Source organism: Sorghum bicolor, chromosome 9 (assembly GCF_000003195.3).
Source record: "Sorghum bicolor cultivar BTx623 chromosome 9, Sorghum_bicolor_NCBIv3, whole genome shotgun sequence".
In the NCBI taxonomy this organism is placed as follows: Eukaryota; Viridiplantae; Streptophyta; class Magnoliopsida; order Poales; family Poaceae; genus Sorghum; species Sorghum bicolor.
In genome coordinates, this window is record NC_012878.2 from 1,674,355 (window position 1) to 1,696,650 (window position 22,296).

Below are 22,296 nucleotides of genomic sequence, written 5' to 3' on the forward strand. Positions count from 1 at the left end.
ATGCAAAGGGTACGGTGCAGAATATAGTTTCTGCCAGACTGATCTCAGTCCAGGGCTCTTAGGTGAGTCCGCTTTCCATGACGCTTTCATCGTCCAACCATTCAAAGATGGGGGAAAATATTACTTTTTTCCTTTAGAATTTAGAAAACCCTTTGGAAACTCGCAAATACATCTAAGCAAAAACGGATGGAGTATTACATGTCTGTGCTAAGTGAGTTCACATATGTGGGCACAAGGTGTGCCTGTGATGACACCAGTTCACAGACGCCGGTTAATTTATTATATAACTTGATCGCCTTTGATTAGGGATCAGAGACACAATACTATATGGAAAAAAAAAAATCTATGGCAACGGTCATCGGAGACGGGAAAACAAGTCTGTAATGACTGCCACCAGAGACGGGAAACCATGTCTGTGAGGAGGTCACGTTATAAATGCAGAAACTCTCAGACCCAGGATTATTCCCAGTTTATGACGAGGGTGAAGACTTTTATGGCTTGTTCGTTTGGCCTTTATTCCACCAGAAATCATTCCAGGTGATTAAAGATAGTTTAAATTAACACAACATTCGTAGTTGGAATGGTTCCAGGGAGACATGTTGGAGACAATCAATCCAAGAAAATTGAGGATATCATATGTCCATCACATCACAACAAACTTATTATTCCAACATCAATGCAAGTTATACAATACATATGTGTTCATGGAGCAGTGCCCATGAAGCCTGAAATCATATCCCAGACCCAGAGCTTGAAGACAAAAGGGAAAAAAAAAGAAAAAGAAAAAAAAATGTGTGGTGCGGTGGTCGAAGAAACTTAAGGTATATATCCACTCCATGGAATTAGAAAAGGCAAATGGCAAGCCACATCAGCGATTGGTACCATGCCATACAACAATGATAATTAGAAGAACCAAGAGATTGCTATAGTACCACATTATTAAAGCAATAATAATTAGAAGAACCCATGGAGGAGTGTCGACACCGTTCCTTTGACGACGGCTAGGGGAGGGAAGACCATCAGCTTGGCCTTGGCGGTCTCTCATCTGGCCACCTTCACGATGAGGTGGAGTCGGAGGCTGCAGTGGACGGTCTCTCATCTGGCCACCTGCAGTTAGCGGAGTCAGAGGCTGCCCTGCTAGACGGTCTCTCATCTGGCCACCTGCACGGGAAGGCGGCGGCTCTTCATCTTTGACGAAGCTCAGCTCATGAGGCCAATCAGGCGTGTTATCATTCAGTCGTAGGTCTGGACGAAACTTGCTTCTTCTAAATTCTCCTTTGACGACTGGACATCCCTCGACGTGCAGGTGGTTGAGCAAACGGCAGCATAGGAGGCCATCTAACGACCGTAAGTTGGGGCAGCGGACAATCTCCACCTTTCGGAGGTTAGGGAACAATACCATTGCACTGCCACTGCCATCGCCATCGCCGGTGACGCCCTCCCATGCGACAAGCTCGGCCATGTCGGTTAACACCATGGTCCTCAGCGATGGAAAAGCACCGAGAGACAGTCTGTCGAGCCGGCAGTTGATCAGTTGTAGGCACCTCAGCTTCTCCAGGCTGACCAACCAGGAAGGTGATTTGGTGCCAACGTAATTCTGTACCTTGAGATCCTCGAGGTTTGCATGAGGTCGGAGGCCTTCGAGGACTTCCAGATCGCTCTGCGCCGATCCTCTAGCTGCACCGTCACTCCGCCGCCCCCACTTGAGTTCTAGAGTCTTGAGATGTACCTTGGCCCTGAGGCCTGCACTCTCGGCCTCGTTCCTGCTTTCGACCTTGTCAAGGCACTTTATGGTGAGCTTCCGGCGGAGAGAATTGAGCCCCTCCAGCTCCCTCATGTCGTGCCCTTGTTCCATCCTGCGCGCGTGGAACTCAACTGAGTCCTGCAGCATTTTGATGCTCCCGATGCCAGCTATCTGTGCGATGTACTTCTCCTTGCCCATATCAAGGTGCCGCAGGTTGATCAAGCGTCTCATATCTTCGGGAAGGCGGACGTCGTCACTGCTGAAGATGACACTCAGTGTCTGCAGGGGTAGTAGCTTGGTGACATCGTTACCGAGACATCCGATGGTGCTAGGAAGGCCCAAGTACCTCAGATGCTCGAGCTCACCGATGCCTGATGGTACCGCAGTGATGCGTGTCGTGTTAGATAAATCCAACACTCTCACACCCTTGAACTTGTTCTCCCGGTCTTTTTTCTCTTGAGGAATCAACTTGTTCAGAATTTCATCAGTTGATATGCTGCTGCTGCTGGCCGATGAACTAGTTGCAGCATCTGCACCGTCTTCGTCATCCTTGTCGAAGACTAGTAATGTCCGAAGCTTTCTCAAACCAACTGCTGCCTGGAGCTGGCCCAAACACTCCGTGGTCACAGATAGGTGGCCAACTGTTGCTGGGACAGTAGTGTCACTGCTTCTTCTATCGATCCTATGGTAATAGCTTGGACAGACCATCCGTATCATGGAGTGGATGTGCTCGTGCATCTCATAGTAGGACGTGCCTACTACTTGTTGGAACAAAGAGCGTTCCACCAGAGCATCAAAGTACTCCTTTGCTACGTGGTCCACGGTCCTCCCACCCTTTCTCGGCGGAGCCTCCACAAAACCGAGAGCTGTCCACATCCTCGTCAGCTTTTCCACTTCAAATCTCCATCCCTTTGGGAATATGCTGCAGAATGCGAAGCAACGCTGCAGGTGCGAGGGTAGCACCTCAAAGCTTGAGAGATGATCTTTAACAAGAACTTCTTCAATGCGACGTTCGATTGTGATATTCTTCAAAAGACTTCTCTCCTTTTTAGAAGTGCTTTTCACCGGGTTTTTTCCTGCTGAAGGAAACATGAATATTTAATATTAAGGTTCAGTTTTCAAAAGTATATGGGAAACAATGACTAGTAGGGAGCTGAGAGTGCATCTAGGATCTAAGTGGTTTTGGTAAATTAAATGACAACACGTGTTGATTAACTAATGTATTTCATGAGAACTGTAGGTGTTTGGTCCTAGAGGAATAAATTTGTTTTGATTGGGCTCAACTGGATAGCAAATGAGAAATGATTCCATGGTTAATTGATGAAATGCATAAATAAATGACAACCATGCGATAAAAATAGCAGAAGTGATTGACATGGTTTGATAGAAATCAATTGGTCTCTCCGATGAAGCTTGTTCATGTTGTGCAATGTTCAAATTGGGTTTCGAAATTGATGAATTGGCAAGTTCATCATTTCGGTGTAGTGTTGCATAGGCTGTTGTAGTGTTGCATTCGGTATCAGGGGTAAAAGATTCATTTCGTGTTTCTTTTAACACTGTTACCTTGTCAAACTAATGGAAGGGCAAGAACCAAAACAAAATTCGTTTTAGGGCCAAATAAGCAAGTTAAATCGAAAAGGAAGCATAACTATCTTTAGGGCCAAGGAACTAATTTTCTCATCAATATACCAACTTTTGCTTTTTTTTTTCCTGCCTACGGTTGTTTTAGGGATGGGGACTGGCCTCTGGCCGGCTAGCGGGCTGCGGGGGTGATGAGAACAATCACTGATGACTAGCTAGCGGGCTGCGGGGAGATGAGAACGATTTGAGCTGCAGATGGATAAGGTGGATCAAATGATGGGCCCGACCAAACAAAAAATAAGACATAAATTTTCTCTCTTTATTATTAGGTATAGAATTGATAAGATTCACCTAAATGATGTTTAAATGTGTCTGTCTAAATAAGCATCTAAACAAAGTTTAAACGATAAACTTAGGTTGTCTATGTTGTTTAGGCCCTAAATGGTTAGACTATTTAAACCAAAAAAACTTCTAAATGGTCTAAATAGAATCGAGTTAAACGTTATTAAATCGACTAAATAGTCATTAAATTCATAGTTTATAGTCAATAGGACTACAACTACCGTATCGATACCCAACTAATTAACATCATACATTAATGAGATGTGGAGTAAGATTTAGTTTATTTCCTTCTTTGCTAGAAAACTTATTTCCTTGTGTTAATATGTATACTTTCTAGCATATTTTGACTTCTACACACATAAATATGCATAGTTTGGTGTCACTACATATAGAAGAAAACCGTATGGGTCGTTTAGCTCCATTTACATGTCATCTCAATGGCTTAAACGGTAAACAAAGGGTGGCCAACTTTTTACCTCTTAGTATTCTCTTAGGATGACTCTAGTAATTGATAAGTTTGTGTTAGATGAACAAAGAGAAAAAAATTGTGCAATTTTATATAAGTACAAGTAATTTCTATTAGCGAGTAAGATTTACTAAGTAGTAACTAATGCTTACCATTATATCTTATAAGATTAAAAAAGGTCTATATAACCCCCTCAACTATATAGGGTGGACTACTTCACCCCATCTATAAAAACCAGATTTTCTACCCAGTGAGCTTTCCAAAACCGATCAAATAACCCCCTCAAGCAATTTTGGACGGTGGTTTTGCTATAGTGACATTGGTTTCATCTTTTTTATTTATTTCTGCTAAATCTTTGAAAAATCATAATAAATCACAGAAAAATCATAAAATTAAAAAAAATTAGTTTTGCTGGACTCTACATGAGTAGATCTACATAGAGAACACACAATATGGTACGCTTTAGTACAAAGTTTTTGTTGTAGCATAGATCTATTTTTTTATAATTAATTGGAATAATTCATATATCTAAAGCTACAACAAAAAATTTATACTAAAGCATACCATATTATATATTCATTGTGTAGATCTACTCACGTGGAGTCCAACAAAATTAGATTTTTTATTTTTTATTTTTTTTGTGATTTACTATGTTTTTTTAAAGATGCAGCGAAAATAAATAAAAAGAAAAACACAAAACCAAAACCACCGTCTAAAACCAACTGAGGGGGTTATTTGACCGATTTTAGAATGTTCAAAAGGTAGAAAATCCAGTTTTATAGTTTGGAGGTAAAATAATCTACCATGTATAGTTGAGGGGATTATGTAGACTTTTTCCTTATAAGATTATATATCCCTTGCAAGAGCATGGGTTGATAGCAGCAGTGGACATGACTCGGGCGTTGTATCCTTTTTATGGACGAACATATATATTGGCTCAACTGTATTGATTTTAAATAGCACTTACCAGGAGCAGAGAGGCTGACAAATTTGCGAGCTGCCAACGGGGAGCCATGTAACTTGCCAACATCTTTCTCAAGGTGTTCCTCCAGTTCCTGGGACACGACCTCACTTTCAGTTTGTTTTCGTGCTTCCTCCATGAGCAAGAGCTTGAGTTGTGCAGTGTCGTTGATCCCATTGAGGGCGATTTTTATTCGTCGCTGTGACCTTGCATCCATACACCTACCTAGAGTATCCAAACAAATCTGAGCTCGAGATGTCAAAAGAATCCGGCTTCCATTATTGTTTGCACCCTCCTGCAGCTTGAACGGGGCCAGCACGCTCTCCCAGGTCGTCTTCCTTTGCAACTCATCGCTGGTTTCGTCGTTGCATACGTCGTCGAGCACAAGGAGGTACGGCCGCCGGGCGTCTTCAATCTTCTTTGCAATCATTTCCTCAAGACTGGCTGAAGGAGGAGGAGGATCCCCTCGACATGTGGACTTGAAGATCTGATTTAACAGATCATCTTGTTTGACCATGCCGGAGACGCACACCCATATGCGGAGCTCGCCGAACTTTGTCCTAGTGTCAGGATGGTGGAATGCCCACCGAGCAAGCTCCGTCTTCCCAATCCCACCATGGCCGATGATGCCCACAACTCTAGTTCCTCCTTCACTGGGTGTGGTGAGTTTTGATACCAAATTGTCAAGCTCCTGCCTGTACCCAAATAACTCCTTAGTTGTTTTTGCCGAAGTCGTAGGGACGATGCCGGGCCTTGGGTTGTGTTGTTGTTTTCCCCGTAAACTCTTGAGGAGGCCTTCTGAGTTCTTCTTGGCGTCCTCTGCACTACCGAGCAGCTGCTTCAGCTTTTTTGCAGATCCTTCAAATCTATTTTTCCTTCCCTTGAACTCAACAAGCTCGTACTGGAACTTGTCCATGAACTCCTCCGCCGCATCTTGAATTGCATCCAGTAATTCCCACAGGCTGAACCAAACATGTGGGTCCGTGATGGAGTACTTCTTCATGTCATCAACGTTGCTTCGCATTGCCTGTAGAGCTCTAAACACTTTCTCTCGGTTGTCCTCGAAGTCCTTGCGGAATCGGTACCTTTCGCCTAGTTCGGAGCGTGCCCAGTCCATGAGCTCCTTGATGGTGGGCGCCAAGAACCACCCAGCCACTGCAAGAATAGCTACTTCCGCCATGGCGCGCCGCGACACCAAATAACTCACCTGCCAATTCATCTTTCATTAATAAATTTACTGTATTCCCATAAATATATCATTAGATTCAGATTCATAAGAGCATCTTCAGCGGTAATACAAAAATTAGACTACCTAAATGTCTATTTAGGTAGCCACCTATTCTTCAACTACTCAAATTTTTACTTCCGACTCCAGCAGTACTACCTAAAATAGGCTACCCAAACTCATCTTAGTCGAGAATGACAGATGGATCCCACATGTCATTCTCTCTTCTGTCTTCTTCTCCACAGATGAAGTCATCACTGGAGGAGGGGAGCAGGGGCGAGGCCAATGGAGGTCGGTGGAGCTGTAGTCGCAGTTGTGGAGGCTGGTTCTGCCCAAACATCATCGGAGGGAGCAAGGGCAAGCGACATCAGGCACAGAAGGGGCTACGGCTATTGTCGGAGGGAGCAGAGGAGGGGTTGCAGCCATCGTCGAAGGGAGAAGGGGCAAGCAGCACTGGGCAAGGTAGCGGAGGGGATGCGGCTGCTGTCGTGGAGTAGTGCCACCGGCGAGGGCCGCTCGCCTCCCGTGGGGAGGAGCGCTGCTAGCGCGGATTGGGGAGGGAGTATCGGCGGCCGAGATGGACGAGCGCCGCGTGCGAGCGTGGAGAGAGAGAAAGAGGCACGTGGGGTGGGAGAAATAGGTAGCCATATTTGTTAGGTAGTGGGAAAAAAATTGTTGGGCCAACAAAAACAAGTATAGGTAGTCTCCCAGAGACTTTTTTTGATCTCCACTACCTAGATAAAGGATAAGTAGTTGGTTTAGGTAGCCTGCTGGAGATGTTCTAAGGGCAGTTCCAATGCTAGAAACTATATATAGTTTCTACTCCCTTTGTCCATGAAAGCTTCAACTCCTAGAATCCGTGTCAGTCAAACTTTTTTAAGTTTGACCAACTTTATAGAAAAGAACATCAATATCTATGACATAAAATGAGTATCTTACAAAAATATATTCTATGATAAATATAAGACAACGGATCTAGTGCAAACTCATCTCCCGTGCAAACTGTGCAAACTCTAATCTTGACTGCAGGATGTTGATCCAAGGGGGCGCATAAGAGAGGTGGAAGGAGGGATTTGTAAAAGTGTGATTAAGAGTGGGCGGTTAAGTGCAAAATTACCCAATCTCTCCGCACCCCTTGGATCAACATCCAGTGGTCCAGATTAGAATTTGCACAGTTTTCACGGGAGATGAATTTGCACTAGATCCGTTGCCTAAATATAATGGTATTAGTTTAGTACTATAAATCTAAGCACTTTTTTAGAAATTCGATCAAAGTTTTAAAATTTTGACTTAGAACAAATCTAAAAGTTAAAGCTTTAATGGATAGAGGGAGTATACCTATTAATTTGAATAAAGTCCATCACCGGTCCCTAAACTTGTTTGGGTGTGTCATCCCGGTCCCTAAACTTGCAAAACAATCGTTTAGGTACCTAAACTTGTTCGGTTGTGTCAACCTAGTCCCTAAACTTAGAAATCTCCCATATAGGTCCTCAAACTTGTTCATTCTATCATTACGGTCCCTAAACTTGTTTTTAAGTCTCATCTGGATCAAAGCAGGGCAAATCTAAAAACTCTATATAGGAAAATAATTCATAATTTTTTCATATAAATTCAAATGAAGATAAACTTTATATCAAATTTGTAGTAAGCAATGCGATCTACAACTTTGTAGTTGAAAAGTTTTTAAATTAAAATCTTTTGTGGTCCTAAAATATTTTTTGAAAGTTTTTAGATCTAGAAATTTAAAATATAAAATTAAAATTTGTGATATTAAACGACTTTAAATAAAAACATTTCAACTACAAAGTTGTAGAACGCATTAAGGGCTACAACTTTGATATAAAGTTTGTCTTCATTCGAGTACATATGAAAAAGGTATGAATTATTTTTGATATAGAGTTTTTAGATCGCTTTGTTTTGACCCAGATGAGACTCAAAATCAAGTTTAGGGACCAGTATGACACAACTAAACAAATTTGAGGACTTAAATAGGTGATTTCAAAGTTTAGGGACCGGAATGACACAACTTAACAAGTTTAGGGACTGAGATGATACAGACGAACAAGTTCGAGAACCTAAACAGTCGATTTGCAAGTTTAGGGACCGGGATGACACGCTAATACAAGTTTAGGGACCGGTGGTGGACTTTACTCTATTAATTTCTATAGACACTATATATAGAAACTATGGTGCCAATGGATAGTTTCTACAGAATAATTTTTTTATCCAATCACATTCATTCTCTCTCCATTCTTAACCAATCATATCACTTCAAGTTTTGGATTTTGTGTAGACATAATTTCTAACTTAGATACAGTTTCTATAATTTTTGCTCTCTCTTTTCAATAACTACCCTGCCATATCAGCAATGTCATTCTCTTTTCAATAACTACCCTGCCATATCAGCAATGTTTAGATGACACTATAATTAATGTCTGTAGAAATTATGATGATTTTTATATTGGAAGTGCTCTAGTAACTTGAGCATGGGAGGATGCATGCATGCATATACAGATACACGCTGTCGATCGACCAACAGGAGGCACGCACACGCACAAGCTTTAAATTGACACACAAAGGGCCTGTTTGGTACAGCTCACAACAGCTTCATGAGCTGTTGTGAGCTGTTTTTTTTGCCAAACACTTATTTCCAAAACAGCTTCATGGGTAAAGCTGTTTTTTCCTTCCTCTCACAAAGATATAAGTTGGATGAAGCTGGAAAAAAGTAGCTTATTGCAGCTTCTCCCTCATTTCTCTCTCTCAACTATGCATGAAGTAGTTGGTGAAGCTATTTTGCCAAACACTTTCTCCAAAACAGCTCAGCTTCATCTAGAAAGTCACTCATAAAGCTATTTTCTAAAAAAAACAGCTTTACTAGTGAAGTTGAGCTGTGCCAAACAAGCCCAAAGACAGCCACCTCAAAGCTAAACAGATTGCGTATCGCTTTAAATTAAATTAAATAAATTTAGAGCTACATATGTACTCACCCGCCCCTGGGCCTGCGATTCTGGAGAACCAGCGAACTGCACCGCCACCGCAGTTTGACGACGATGTTGAGATGATAGCTATCCGGCATCCATGGCCGCCGGATGCATCTGTCGCCACTACGCTATAGCTCGATCGATAGGATCAACGCTAGCTAGCTGTTCTGTTCTGAATCTAGCTAGCTAGCTTGCCAGAGGGGCGGGCGTACGTACTAGTATCAATTCGAGATTCAGATCGAGAGTCTATATATACTACTGCAACTCGAAAGTCAAAACTTTGGGTTCCTTGATTCTCTAATTATTTGTATTAAATATAGAGGTCTCTTAACTAACTACTGTTGTGAACGGCTACTTCTTTATTGGTTCAACCACCGCCAAACATTGAGCCTAGAGCCTTGATTTGGTCCATCGTCTGGTCTCTTTTATATAGAGAGAGGATAAAACAAGATGCATGTGCTCTCAGTATGTCTCTAATGGTTTCTAAATAGCTTAATCTAGAAAAAAGTTTATTATCTATTAATAACAATTTGCAATAGTTAACAAGATGAGGCATATAAATAAGAAAAAATAAACACTATAATGGAAAGTTATATGAGATATTTCTAGAAAATTACGTTAGATTAGCTATTTGAGAGTCGCTAGCTATTTGATCTCTTTTATTATTTCTATAGAAGTGTTACTTTTTTATTATTTCTATAGCTTATCTAGGTAACTATTTACAAATTACCATTAAAAATATCATTATAGTCAATAAAATTTCTTCTCAACTAGTTATTTCCATGGGAACGCCCTTGAGATGTCCGCAGCGGTGTCCTCAAATCGCTAGCTGAGGTGGCACTCAAATAAAATAAACAAAGCAACGGGAAATGTGTGAGGCCTTGTTTAGCTGGGAAGAAGAAAAACTTTTAGGTATATTTTCGTTTTTTATTTAGTAATTATTATCCAATTCCAATCATAGATTAAATAGACTCAAAATATTTGTCTCGCAAATTATAGACAAACTGTATAATTAATTATTATTTTTATTTATATTTTATATTCCATGTATGTACCATAAGATTCGATGTGACGATGAATCTTGAAAACTTTTTAGGTTTTGGGTGAACTAAACGAGGCCTGGGGAGCAAGGACACATCGTTCATCAATAGAGTGCGTGATTAGTGTTTGATTCGTCGCTACTCGCTAGCTAGTCACTTTTTTACACTCTCTCCGCTCAGATGGATTTACACCCTGTTTGATTCTTTAGTTCTTGGAATAAAGTTTAGACTATGGACTAAAGGTGCTAAAGTTTAGGATTTATTTAGTTCCAAAACTTTTTGAGCCAAAAGTAAAATATTTTACTTTTTTCGCGTTTTGGAAGTAAACGGGCCGAAATTTTTCAGTCCCAAACCGAGGCTAAATAGAGGTTGTGTTGTGTCTCTGTTTTGCAACTAAATACCAAAACCAAAAAAATTTAGTATCAGGTTTTTAGTGGGTTATTCAGGGTTTTGGGGTTTTTGCAGAAATTTTTAGGAACTAAACAACCCCTTAGTTTAAGATGGTTGTTTGTATTCAGGTGCTAAAAGTTGACAAAATAAAAAGAGGAGGAAAAAGAAAAAGAGTAAAGTCGAGTCTATTTGGTGTCACCTTGCTAAATTTTAGTAGCTAAACCATAAACTAAACTTTAGTTATTGGGTATTTGGTTTGGGTGACAAAAAGAGGCCTTTTAGTCAGGTTTTTGGATAAATAGGACTAAAAGGTGAGGTTTAGCTCCCTTTAGTCAAGTTTAGCTCCCACTTCGTAATGAAACTTCAATTTCCCTTTTAGTCTCATTTAGTCTATGTGTTTGATAAAAAAGTGACTAAATGGACTAAAGTTTAGCTGCTCAAACCAAACAAGCCCTTAGTAGTACTTTTAGCCCACCTTGAGAGGCTAATGGACTAATTGGGGCTAAAAGTTAGTCATCACCCTTTAATCCACTTGTTTGGTTCCCCAAAGGCTAAAAGTGCTACTAAAACTAATTAATGACTAAACTTTAGTCATCCCTGTTTGGCTCTAGTGACTAAAAAGGACTAAAGACATTAAGGCAATTCAATAAAGACCAAACTATGTCTAATGAATGCGGATCAGGATAGGAGACCGGCAATAATGAGGGGCAGCCCTATCACCTGGGCACTTTAACCCACTTTAGGCCTTGTTTAGTTTCTAAAAATTTTCAAAATTTCTCATCGCATCGAATATTTGTACGCATGCATGAATCATTAAATGTAGACAAAAACAAAAATTAATTAAACAGTTTATCTGTAATTCGCGAGATGAATCTTTTGAGCCTAGTTACTTCGTAATTGGACAATAATTGTCACATACAAACGAAAGTGCTACAGTTGACAAAGCCAATAATTTTCACGAACTGAACAAGTACCTCTTTGGGTACTAACGTGATTAAACTACTTTAGCCCTTTTTAGTCAATTTGTTTCGCACTTTAGTAGCCCTAAAAGTGAAGGGTTAATTTTTAGCCTAATGAAATAAACTTGCCTTAACCTTGTTTAGTTCCAAAATGTAAAGTTTTGGAATGTCACATCAAATATCATATAGGAGTGTACCGAGGCCTTGTTTAGTTCCAAAATTTTTTGGAAAAACGACACTGTAGCACTTTCGTTTTTATTTGACAACATTGTTCAATCATAGAGTAACTAGGCTTAAAAGATTCATCTCACGATTTACAGGCAAACTGTGTAATGAGTTTTTATTTTTATCTATATTTAATGCTCCATGCATGTGCCGCAAGATTCGATGTGACAGAAAAACCGCAATATTTGTATTTGCAAATAAATATATTATAAAAATATATATTATGCTCAATCTAATGATATATACTATATATGATAAATATTAGTATATTTTTATATATGTTTGGTTAAACTCAAAAAAATTTGACTTCTCGAAAAACTGAGATGTGAGGGAGTACGTGCTATACTATAGGAGGGAGCCAGTTCATTGAGAGGGACCGACACCCACAGTTGGAGTTGGTGGTGTGCTGCTGCTGCTGTTCACCGAGGGTCAGCGGCACATGATATTGTTTTAACACTTCTTTATATATCTCCAGAGGCCTTATTTTTTGTTGTTATTCAGAAACTATGTAATTTTATCATTGTTTAATTATTCATATATAGAAAAATGAATTATCGTTTAAGAGTTGTTATCTCAATTATACTACTTCCTGCAGCATAAAATATAAGGGATTTAAAATTCAAAATTTGTATCAAAATATAAGATATATTCAGTGTCCTCAACTCCCTCTCCTCTATCTTTTTGGTAGAAAAATACTAAGATTCCTTTTGTACTTAATGTAATCTAAAAGGACAGCCGGTAACTAAGCAAGAAAGCAACAACTTAACTACTATCTCCATCCTAATTAGTGAGGGCAAGATGATCTTTTGCTAAACTTCTTATTTTGTTTAAAAATCACTTGAATTTTTTATACTTCAGGACGGAGGAAGTATCAGAAAGTTAAGTTCCTCTTCTGTTTCCTCACAAGAAGACAAAACTTTGGTCAACTTCTGCATTAACTTCACTTTGATTTTCAATTCTTTAGCTGAAAGCACTCCAGCTATATGACAGGCAACTGCCACTAGACTAAAGATCCTTATTTCGTGGAAAAAATCACTTTGGGCCTTGTTTAGTTTACCTGAAAACCAAAAAGTTTTCAAGATTCTCCGTCACATCGAATCTTATAGTACATGCATGAAACATTAAATAAAAACGAAAACAAAAACTTATTACACAGTTTAGTTGGAAATCACGAGACGAATCTTTTGATCCTAGTTAGTCCATAATTAGATAATATTTGTCACAAACAAACGAAATTGCTACAGTACCGAAAACTTTTCACTTTTCGGAACTAAACAAGGCCTTGGATCTCTTATATTTTAGAACAAAGGGACTAGGGAGCAGTTGGTTATCTAAGATTGTTTTGTCTCTTTAAATATAACAATTCTCTTATTTTAAATTAGGATTAGGATGTATAATGTCAGACGGCTGGCTGCAATGAAATAATATAAGGCAACTAGTACTCGTCATCGTCTCTAAAATAAATAAGCGATGTTGGTTGTCTTATACATAATAATATTATACTCTCTTTGTGCTAGTCAAACTTTTTTAAGTTTAATTAGCTTTATACAGAGCAACAATATAAAATGCGTATATTATGGAAATATATTCTATGATAAATCTAATTATACTAATTTGATACTAATCTTAGTATTTTTTCTAGAAATTTGGTCAAAGTTTAAAAAAAATTAACTTAAAACAACTCTAGAAATTGATTCGATAGATGGAGTACTTTGATTACAACAACCCGTACATATTATTTAATTCTTATTGAATACCTCGTTATCTGTTTTTACTCCTATATCCTGCTCTCAAATCAATGAACTTAGTAGTTCCGTCTTCTCATGAGCAGGCAAAACTTGGGTCAACTTCTCATAAACTCCTGGTTTTGAAAATCGTCGATTACATCTCGCCTAGTCGCGACTAGTCGCTAGGCTAAGGCCTGGCGCCTCGACTAGGGGGGTAATTGGCCCCCTAGGCGGGTGGAGCGCCTAGGCGGAGCCAGACGTCGACTCCACGCGATTCAGCGGCGACCAGGAGCCCGAGGCGGCGAGGAATCGAGCGATTCGGGCATGGCCGTGTGAAATCAGAAGAAGTTTCAGGTGAGCGCATGCGCGGGAAAGAAGCCGGCGCGGGAAAGAATGCGCGCGCGGGAGGAGGATAAGGCCGGGAAGGGGGAAACTCAGCAGTGCGCCCGCTCGTGCTCGCCTTGACCTCCGCCTCCCTGTGACGACGCCCGCAGGGAAGCAGCTTCCGCCGGCGACGCTCGTCTCTACCTGCAGTGCGCCTCTGAGCTCGTCCTCCTCCCCACCTCGACCTCCACCTCCCTGCTCCGCCGCCCGCAGGGAAGCACCTCCGGCCGGCAAAGCTCGTCCGCGCCTCGACCTCCGCCTCCCTGTAACACCGCCCATAGGGAAGGAGTTCCCACCGGCGACTGTCCTCGCCTGTAGTGCCTCGCCGAGCGCATCCTTGTCACACCCAAATTTAAGGATAAATTTGAGTACAATAAACCTCATGTGCGCCCCAGGAATAGTCGCGCACACAAGTCGACAAATTACAAATGTATCATCACAAGTGTCTTACATAACGTTATTACAACACAAATATCAAAGTCTGCAACGAGCGGAATAAAACACATATCTAGCTAAGCTTGGCAGCTCCAATCACAGGGACGACCGACTGGTGGATCGCCAACCTAGAAGTCCTCAGGGAATTCTTCATAGTAACTTTCATCTGTTACCCATCCGGGATTTTTGTCCAAAAAGAAATAAAGAGACAAGCGTGAGTACGTCTCGTCTCCGCAAGCATAACATAGGATTTTATGCGGCTCAAAAAGGTCAGACACTGGCTACTGCAGTTAGCATTTTAATTGGTCAATGTTTTAATCCTATTTAATCATAAATTATGCTTAAGCTCCCAATTAGCCCAAATAAGTACATGATAATAACACCGTTAACCTTCACGGCTAACACCATCACCATCACGGTTAAACCACATTAATCATCACGATCAATGCGTCATATTTCCATAAGTCATTCCCCCATAACCATCCACACCCAACTATTCCGTAAGGGTTCAAGGCTGCTCATGTCCGAGAGCACGGCTAGTATACCAGTTTGATCAAACTCTGCGCAGAGGTGTGCACTTTTCCCGTAAGTCGTGTTACCCATATGCCCGGGGTTTGCAAGACCCACTAACACTGCCAAGGTGAGCGGGCAGGGAACACTATGAAGCCTTCCATAGGCCTCGTCTAACCAGTTAGGGCCGGCAGGCAGATATAGAGGACCCCCTTTCCTATGGCACATTTCCATCACGGCTATACACATAGGAACAGAAGCAGTTCTATACCCAAAGTGGCAAGCCCCTCTTGCACCCTTTCGGGTAACCTCTAACCAGCTAGATGAGATCCTACTACTGAGCTAAAGTTAGAGCCATATAACCATCACGGTTGCACTACGGTTGCACTGTATGTCCCGGATAGTCGTTTACAAAGAAGTCCTTACGGAGGGTCTAGGTCAACCTGACCGAAGTCAATTGCACCATAGCCCTTTTCCCAACATTTGTCATCATATTCATTAAAGTCAGAGTGATAGTAAAGTCTCAATTAATTAAAGCACTAGCAAAGCTACCCACATGCATTCTACCCATAGGTGTCATAAATATATAGTCAAGTAGCTAGGATGTCCCTAGGGTTATCAAAATTAGACACATGCAGATGCGTAATTGATTAAGTGAATAGGTGTACAAGGGAAACCCATGTTATACTTGCCTTCGGTGAAGGGGAATTGCTGCTGGTCCTGCTGCTCCTCGGAGTAAAACGGATCACCCGCGGACACGTCACCGTCTGCGCTCGATCGGTACCACACAACAACACGCATCCAGGTTCAATCATACAAGCAAACAATCCTTTAATTAGAACAGTACACCAACAGATCAAAAATGAAATAAAATATTTAAAAACAAAACCTACGTTTCGCTACGAGCACATAGATACGAAAATCACGAAAATCGGAGCTAAAACGACCAAGTTACGAATTTACGGCGATTTCCTATAGGCATTTAATTAATTAAACCTAACCCTGAAAATACAAAGTTGCAAACTGCAGTAACAGTAGTACTAACATGTAGAGAATTTAATTATGAATCTAACGCAATTTGAACGGGTCAAATCGGAGCTAAAACAAATATTTTATGGCCTAAACAAACTCAGTGGCAATTCTGTAATTTCCTGAAAGCGTAATTTGACCTAACCGACGAGAAATACGCTTTCTAAACGGCAAAGCGTAATTTATGAAATGCGCTAAGGACTGCGGGCGTGATTAGCAAAAGGTTGGGGGTTTCTTTAACAAAACTACCCCCGAAAGGGTACGGGCTCTTCTCGACCGTCCGATTGGAAATGGACGCGCGAGATTAAAAGAAAGAAACAGAGGGAGAGAGGAGATGGCGCGTCGGCCGGAGGGGAGGGAGGGCGCGGCGGCGCCGCCATGGCCGCGGCGAGCAAGCTCGCCGGAGAAGCTCGCGCAGGCGCTTCGGAGCTCGGTTTCGCGAATCGAAAACTCCCAGAGAGAGAGGAGGACGAGGGGAATGCGTCCCCGGCCTCGGAATGCCCCGAAAGCTCCCACGCAAGGCGACCGACGGAGCCGCCATTGACGACCCCTTCGGAGCTCGTGGGGACGACCCTAGAAAATACCACAATGCTCGGGTGAAAGCCGAAGAGGGAGAGGAGGACGAGGCGCGCTCACCGACGCGAAGAAGGAGGACGAAGACGACTCGGAACGGCGGGCTTCGCGCGGAGGTCGCGGCGTCCCGGCGGCGGTTCTCTGTGCGCGCTCATGGATGGGAGCAGAAGCGAGGAGAGGGGAACTGGGGAGGAGAAGGAGGCGCGCGGCTCTCTACCCACTTCTTATCCGAGCGCGGAGTAGAGGAGAGGATCGTGGGGGAGCGGGGCGCGGCTTGGCGGTTCGAGCCGAGAGAGAAAGGGGGGAAGCAGGCGGCGGCAGTTGGAGAAGGAGATGCTGACAGGCAGACCCGGCCTGTCAGCGGGGGAGAGAGAGAGAGAGAGAGAGAGAGAAGGGAGGGGGCCGGCTGGCTGGCTGGGCCGCGGCCCAGAAAGAGGGGAGGCGTGCGGGGGTTTTGGGCCAAAATGGCCGAAAAGAAGGAAAAGAGGGAAAATTCCATTTCCTTTTATATTTTTTTATACCAAATTTCCAATTGAATTTTTGAGCAGGAAAAAGAAAATAAATAAAATATTTTGTTTTCCAACCAATCATCACAAAAGAAATGCTCCAGCATGTATGCAACAAAAATATTATTTTAAACTTATATTTAATTTTATTTTCCCAAAATTTATTATTTTCCTATATTGAAATGCTCACAAAATAATTCATTAAATTCAATTCATCTATTTTAAATAAATAAAATTTTTGGGTGTTACAATCCTCCTCCCCACCTCGACCTCCACCTCCCTGCGACGCCACCCCGCCTGCAGTGCCCTGCCAAGTGTGTCCTCCTCCCCGCTCTGACCTCCACCTCTCTGCTTCTCTCGTGCTCCTCTGCTCCAAGGGCCAAGGATGAGGGTATGTATGTTCTCCCCTGCTCCTCTCCTCCTTTTCCTTTCCCTGCTTCTATCCTCTGTCCCCTTTTCTCCTGAATTTGAGATTGCTCTGAAATCTGAAGCTTTGCTCCACTTTTATTTGTCTGACAGTGAAATTGTTGACTGCATGTATATGTTTGTAATGTGTATGTTTGTAATGTGTAGATTGATTGCTTGAAGCGATGGATCAATAGCTTTGCTCCACTTGTAATGTATTGACTGATTGGCTGATTGCTTTGATTGCATGTGTATGTTTGTAATTTGTTGACCTCCACCTCCCTTTCCTGTTTTTTATCTAAATTATTCATGATTTGTGCTATAAATGTATATATTATATATTTATATATAAATTGTCAAAACGTCTAGAAAAACGCCTAGCGTCGCCTAGGCTCGACTAGTCCCTAGACTAGGGGTCATCGCCTAGATTCCGCCTAGCGCCTAGCAAAACTATGCATAAACTTCACTTTGCTTTTCAATTCTCTTGCTGGAAGGACTCCAACTATATGACAGACAACTTTTAAGGTACAATGTAGGGAACAAGTGCGTTTTTCAAAGGATGTGTGGTTAGATAAGGTTTATCCTACCCTATTTCGTATTGCGAAGCGTCTTCGCAAACATGATACAGTGGGAATGTCCTTGGTTCTGTACCACTAAATGTGTCCTTTAGATCATGGTCTAGTTAATACGAACCAAATGGCTTGGTTTGACTTAGTGTCAGAGGTAATACAAGTCCACCTCACAAATGAGAAGGATGTTTTCTGATGAAACCTTACTAAGAATGGCTTGTTCACAATCTGATCCCTCAACTTTCATATGAGAAGGTGTTCTTCCTGATAAAGGCCCTCTTTAGAAATTAAAAATACCACTTAGAATTAAGATTTTTTACGCGGTATTGAAAAAGGAGTACCCTCACAAAAGATAAATAAGCGAAGAGGAATTGACAGAAAAGTGTTAAATGTTGCCTTTGTAGTTGGTTGAAACCATTCAACTTTTATTCTTTGACTGCCACTTTGCACGCTTTATTTGGAATATTGTGCATATCACCTTTGGAACGCATTGTGATGTACTCCCTCCAGGTTGGTAAATGAAGTCGTTTTGGATAATAACACAGTCTCCAAAGCATATATTTGATTTCTTATTTCTATAAAAATATTTATTAAAAAGTGATATATGTATATTTTTATAAAAATATTTTTTAAAACTTAACATCTTAAAGTTATTCATGATTTATATTTTTAATGTTTATCTCAAACTATGTCTAAAATAACTTTCTTTACTAACGTGGAGGGAGTAGATAACTTCGTAGATGTACCATGCTATAGCATTTTAAATTTATTACAGTGACGTTACACAAAAAGACAAGTATATAGAGAAGGCTTTATTATCTCATACTGATATTATTTTCTATAAAATTAGTCAAACTTAAAAAAGTTTGACTAACACAGATTATAGAAATTGAAGTTTTCAAAGACAGAGAGAGTACTACTAGTACTAGCAGAAAACAAGACTATTGTTTTCAACAGACCCCAGGTCCTAGCTGCCAACAAGTCTATGAATTCATAATTGTTCTCTTTAATTTGTTGTCGCTTATGGTACTTCCTCCGTCCATAAAAGAATGCAATTATGTGATTGTGTCGGTTAAACAAGCTCAAGTTTGACCAAGTTTAGAACAAATAGTATTAATAATATTTATGTCTCTAAATAAATTTATTATGAAAATATATTTTATAATCAATCTAATGATTCTGTATCATTAATGTTTATACTTTTTTATATAAATTTAGTCAAAATTCAAACTCTTTGACTCCTAAAAAACAAGAATTATATATTTTTTTTTGTAAAGGGAGCTAGTACATTATATATTTGTGGACATTTATGGAAGGAACTGCAAGACATACAAAACAATCAAACACTACCGACCACACTAATGAGAAAGATATAGTAATAATAATATACCAGTAGGAAGTAGCAGTGACGTGCGGTCGTCAAACCTTTCTTTTTGCCGGCCACGCTGTCATCGCCTCATCGTCACACGCTAATCAAGGATATGAAAATTATTTTAGTTGTTTCAGGACAAAACAATCTTAGATAACCTACTAATAATAATGACAACTCACATAATTTTTTTTATGTAGTCAAACAATGGCAAAATTATATGTTGCATGCATTCAATTCTACTCAGTGTCTAATCAAGTGACCGTGTTCACTGAGGTCTTCAGCTTGTGCACCGCCTCTGATGTGCACGGTGTTCTGCTGCTCCTTCTTCACTTCAGCGTATGATCCGATGGCACTGTGGACTTGACTTCTTTTGTTTTTTTAAAGGATGCTAAAAGCTTTCCCGGTAGTTTTATTAGATGGAAAAAAGGTCATTGTCCAGCTTTTAACAAAAAAAAAGGGCCAAAAACCTTACAACTAGAGGTATAGCATCCACCATTAACTACCACAACTAGCTCAAGAAAAGAAAAGCAACCACTCAAAGCATGCCTAGCTCACCTCCAACTAGCTAAACTCAACTTGCTAAGGATGTACACACTAAACAAGGCTAGAAAAGGTCCATCTAGAGAAGAACCACAACAAAAACTTGCGAAGCTTAAAACAATCCATGTATAGTCAAATGAATAGAGAGGAACTTCATTGAAGGCCAAGCTAGCTTACATGGATCCAACTAGTGTTGACGTCACAGTTCCACCTTGTATTTCTTTGAACCACCTTGAGAGACCAAAATCATAAATTTTTGGGACCATGTTATCGTTCAGCAGTATATTGGGAAGGTTGAGATCTAAGTGAACAATATTATTCTCGTGAAGATATTGTAGGCCCTCACAAATTCCTTTGATAATTTTATAGCTTATTCCACTCCAGTCCACCAGACGCATCTATAAAAGCAGCAAATTAATCACTTGATGATACTACTGTTTATAGTAATGCTATTATACATCCGGGACACATGGACAAGACTATCAACAACAAAGGAAATAGAGATGGAAAGAAACATAACACACCACACTATCATACCATTGATATACTTCTCAAGACTCCCATTAGGGAGGTATTCAAAGCAGAGCAACATCCCTTACATCTGCCAGGATAAACTTTCCCTTGCAGTCTTCCATTTTCCCTTGTGTATCCACACAGTATCCCAGAAACCGTACTATATTTTGGTGTCGCACCTTCATCAGACAGATAACCTCTCTTTGGAGTTGATTAACATCCACACAAATTGTGTTCAGTACATAGCTTTTTCACAGCTACGGACTACGGTTCCACCACTTTTAAGCAGCCCCTGCAGTCAAAGGTAACGGCATTTTCCTTATCAGCATGAACAAGAGTTTTTACACAAACAATGATTAATTGAGTGGACAGATAAGAGTTTAGTATACCTTGTAAACCACCATGAACCCGCCACTGCCAATTTGTAGACCATCAGAGAAGTTTTTTGTGATCGCGTTTAGAAGTGACATTGGCAGGTCTATCGGCTTGATTTGTTCTTCATTTTTAAGAAGCACGTCATGGTCTCATTTAGACGTGATCTCCATGTGATCGTGTATATTATCTTCAGAATCCATCTATAGCCGAATGGCTCAGTGAATATGCATGTAATCAGTGAAGAGAAACTTATAACTTAAAACAACAAACAAAGAAGGAAATTATTAGCAGAAATGGATTAATGAGAGTGGAATAGATTCTTTCTCAAGGCGTATTGAGCAGACACTAATCCTCTAAGCTCTAACAGATTATTTCTGATTGGACTACATATGATGGATGGTCTGCTACTCTGCTCACTTACTCAGCAGCCAGTACTGAGCTGCGGAGGCACGAATGGCCACGCTTCGACCAAATGCCTGCCTGGGGACTGGGGAGGAGCAGCAGATCTGGTGCCCCCTCCCAATATCTAGTTGTTCTGCCTGCGTTGACCTGCATTTAACAATTGATTGAAGGAGTAAATTTTTTCCCTCAAAAACACAAAAAACATCTGAATATTATATATTCCATGGTGTGTACAAGTACAAAACACAAAAACAGAACACAGCTGCAGGCATTATTAGGTGCTGCAATTGTGATTGCCGCGCTGGTTTACCATCAGGGGGGCTTGGAGTTCTTGCCGTTTTCCGTGGAAGCGAAGCACTGACCTGGATTAGCACTAAACTGGACAGAATCGAAGCAGCTCAAGCCCAGGGGCCAGGGTGTGGCCATCCGCAATCAGCGCGCCGGCCTCACGCGACCGCGCCGAACTCCCTCCTCCATCACTCGCTAGTAACCCTCGCCCTCGCTCCTCCATGTCGTGCCGACCTCCTTGCGCGTCCGTCGCCTGCCGCAGTCGCCCACAGCGCGGCGACATCCGGAGGTGGACTGACCTATAGGGCGAGGTCGGGCGGCCGCTCTACCTCCCCTCCGGCCGGAACTCCCCGGCCGCGCTGGCCGTTCCCCTCTTCGTGCGCGTGCTGTCCCGTGCCTGTTTGTGAACGAGACGAAGAGGAGCTCCTGGGAAGAATAGGCAAGAAGAGAGGGTTCCAATTGACAAAGTGCTACAGAGAAAGAAAAGTAGAGAAGGGTTGGATTGATTTAGAAACAGTTCGGGGTTCTCAATGCAAAGTGCCTATTAGCTTCTTTTTTTAGGTGAAAAAAAAATGATCAAAACGGCTGATACTTCAAAATTGCGTAATAAATCTTTGGGAAATCCAAAAATGGTGCAATAGATTGTGTTCAAATTGAATTAACTAGAGCTACAATATATAGAGGTGGCAAATCACATGTTTTGCATTTTATTATGTTTCCTGGGTAAACGCATTTAGCAAAACTATAGTTTGTT

General features: G+C 41.2%; 1 protein-coding gene and 1 long non-coding RNA gene across 5 annotated transcripts; both read right to left on the reverse strand.

Moving 5' to 3' along the window:
* On the reverse strand, positions 644–9,523 carry LOC8067351 (putative disease resistance RPP13-like protein 1). Of its 2 annotated transcripts, none has more exons than XM_002440439.2 (3): positions 9,307–9,523; positions 5,101–6,301; positions 644–2,820 (listed from the first exon to the last, which is right to left on the reverse strand). In XM_002440439.2, exons 2-3 carry the CDS (start codon positions 6,272–6,274, stop codon positions 869–871), a joined length of 3,126 nt encoding a protein of 1,041 aa, XP_002440484.1. In that variant the 5' UTR covers positions 6,275–6,301; positions 9,307–9,523; the 3' UTR covers positions 644–868. The 2 variants fall into 2 exon arrangements, with proteins under 2 accessions (XP_002440484.1, XP_021303326.1); XM_021447651.1 differs by having other exon boundaries at positions 644–2,823.
* Positions 15,657–22,040, reverse strand: LOC110430275. Of its 3 annotated transcripts, XR_002447586.1 has the most exons (7): positions 21,617–22,013; positions 21,274–21,401; positions 20,867–21,052; positions 20,502–20,769; positions 20,142–20,362; positions 19,443–19,521; positions 15,657–15,737 (listed from the first exon to the last, which is right to left on the reverse strand). It is a non-coding gene; the product is annotated as an uncharacterized LOC110430275 (long non-coding RNA). The 3 variants fall into 3 exon arrangements; XR_002447584.1 differs by having other exon boundaries at positions 20,867–21,401; positions 21,565–22,040; XR_002447585.1 differs by having other exon boundaries at positions 20,867–21,401; positions 21,617–22,039.

What these genes read in the sequence shown, in the direction of transcription:
- LOC8067351 (XM_021447651.1), bottom strand. Translation starts at nt 6,274, where the DNA reads ATGGCGGAAGTAGCTATTCTTGCAGTGGCTGGGTGGTTCTTGGCGCCC. An exon ending in TGTCAGCCTCTCTGCTCCTG is followed by an intron (nt 2,824 to 5,100) that starts GTAAGTGCTATT and finishes TGTTTCCTTCAG; the next exon opens with CAGGAAAAAACCCGGTGAAA.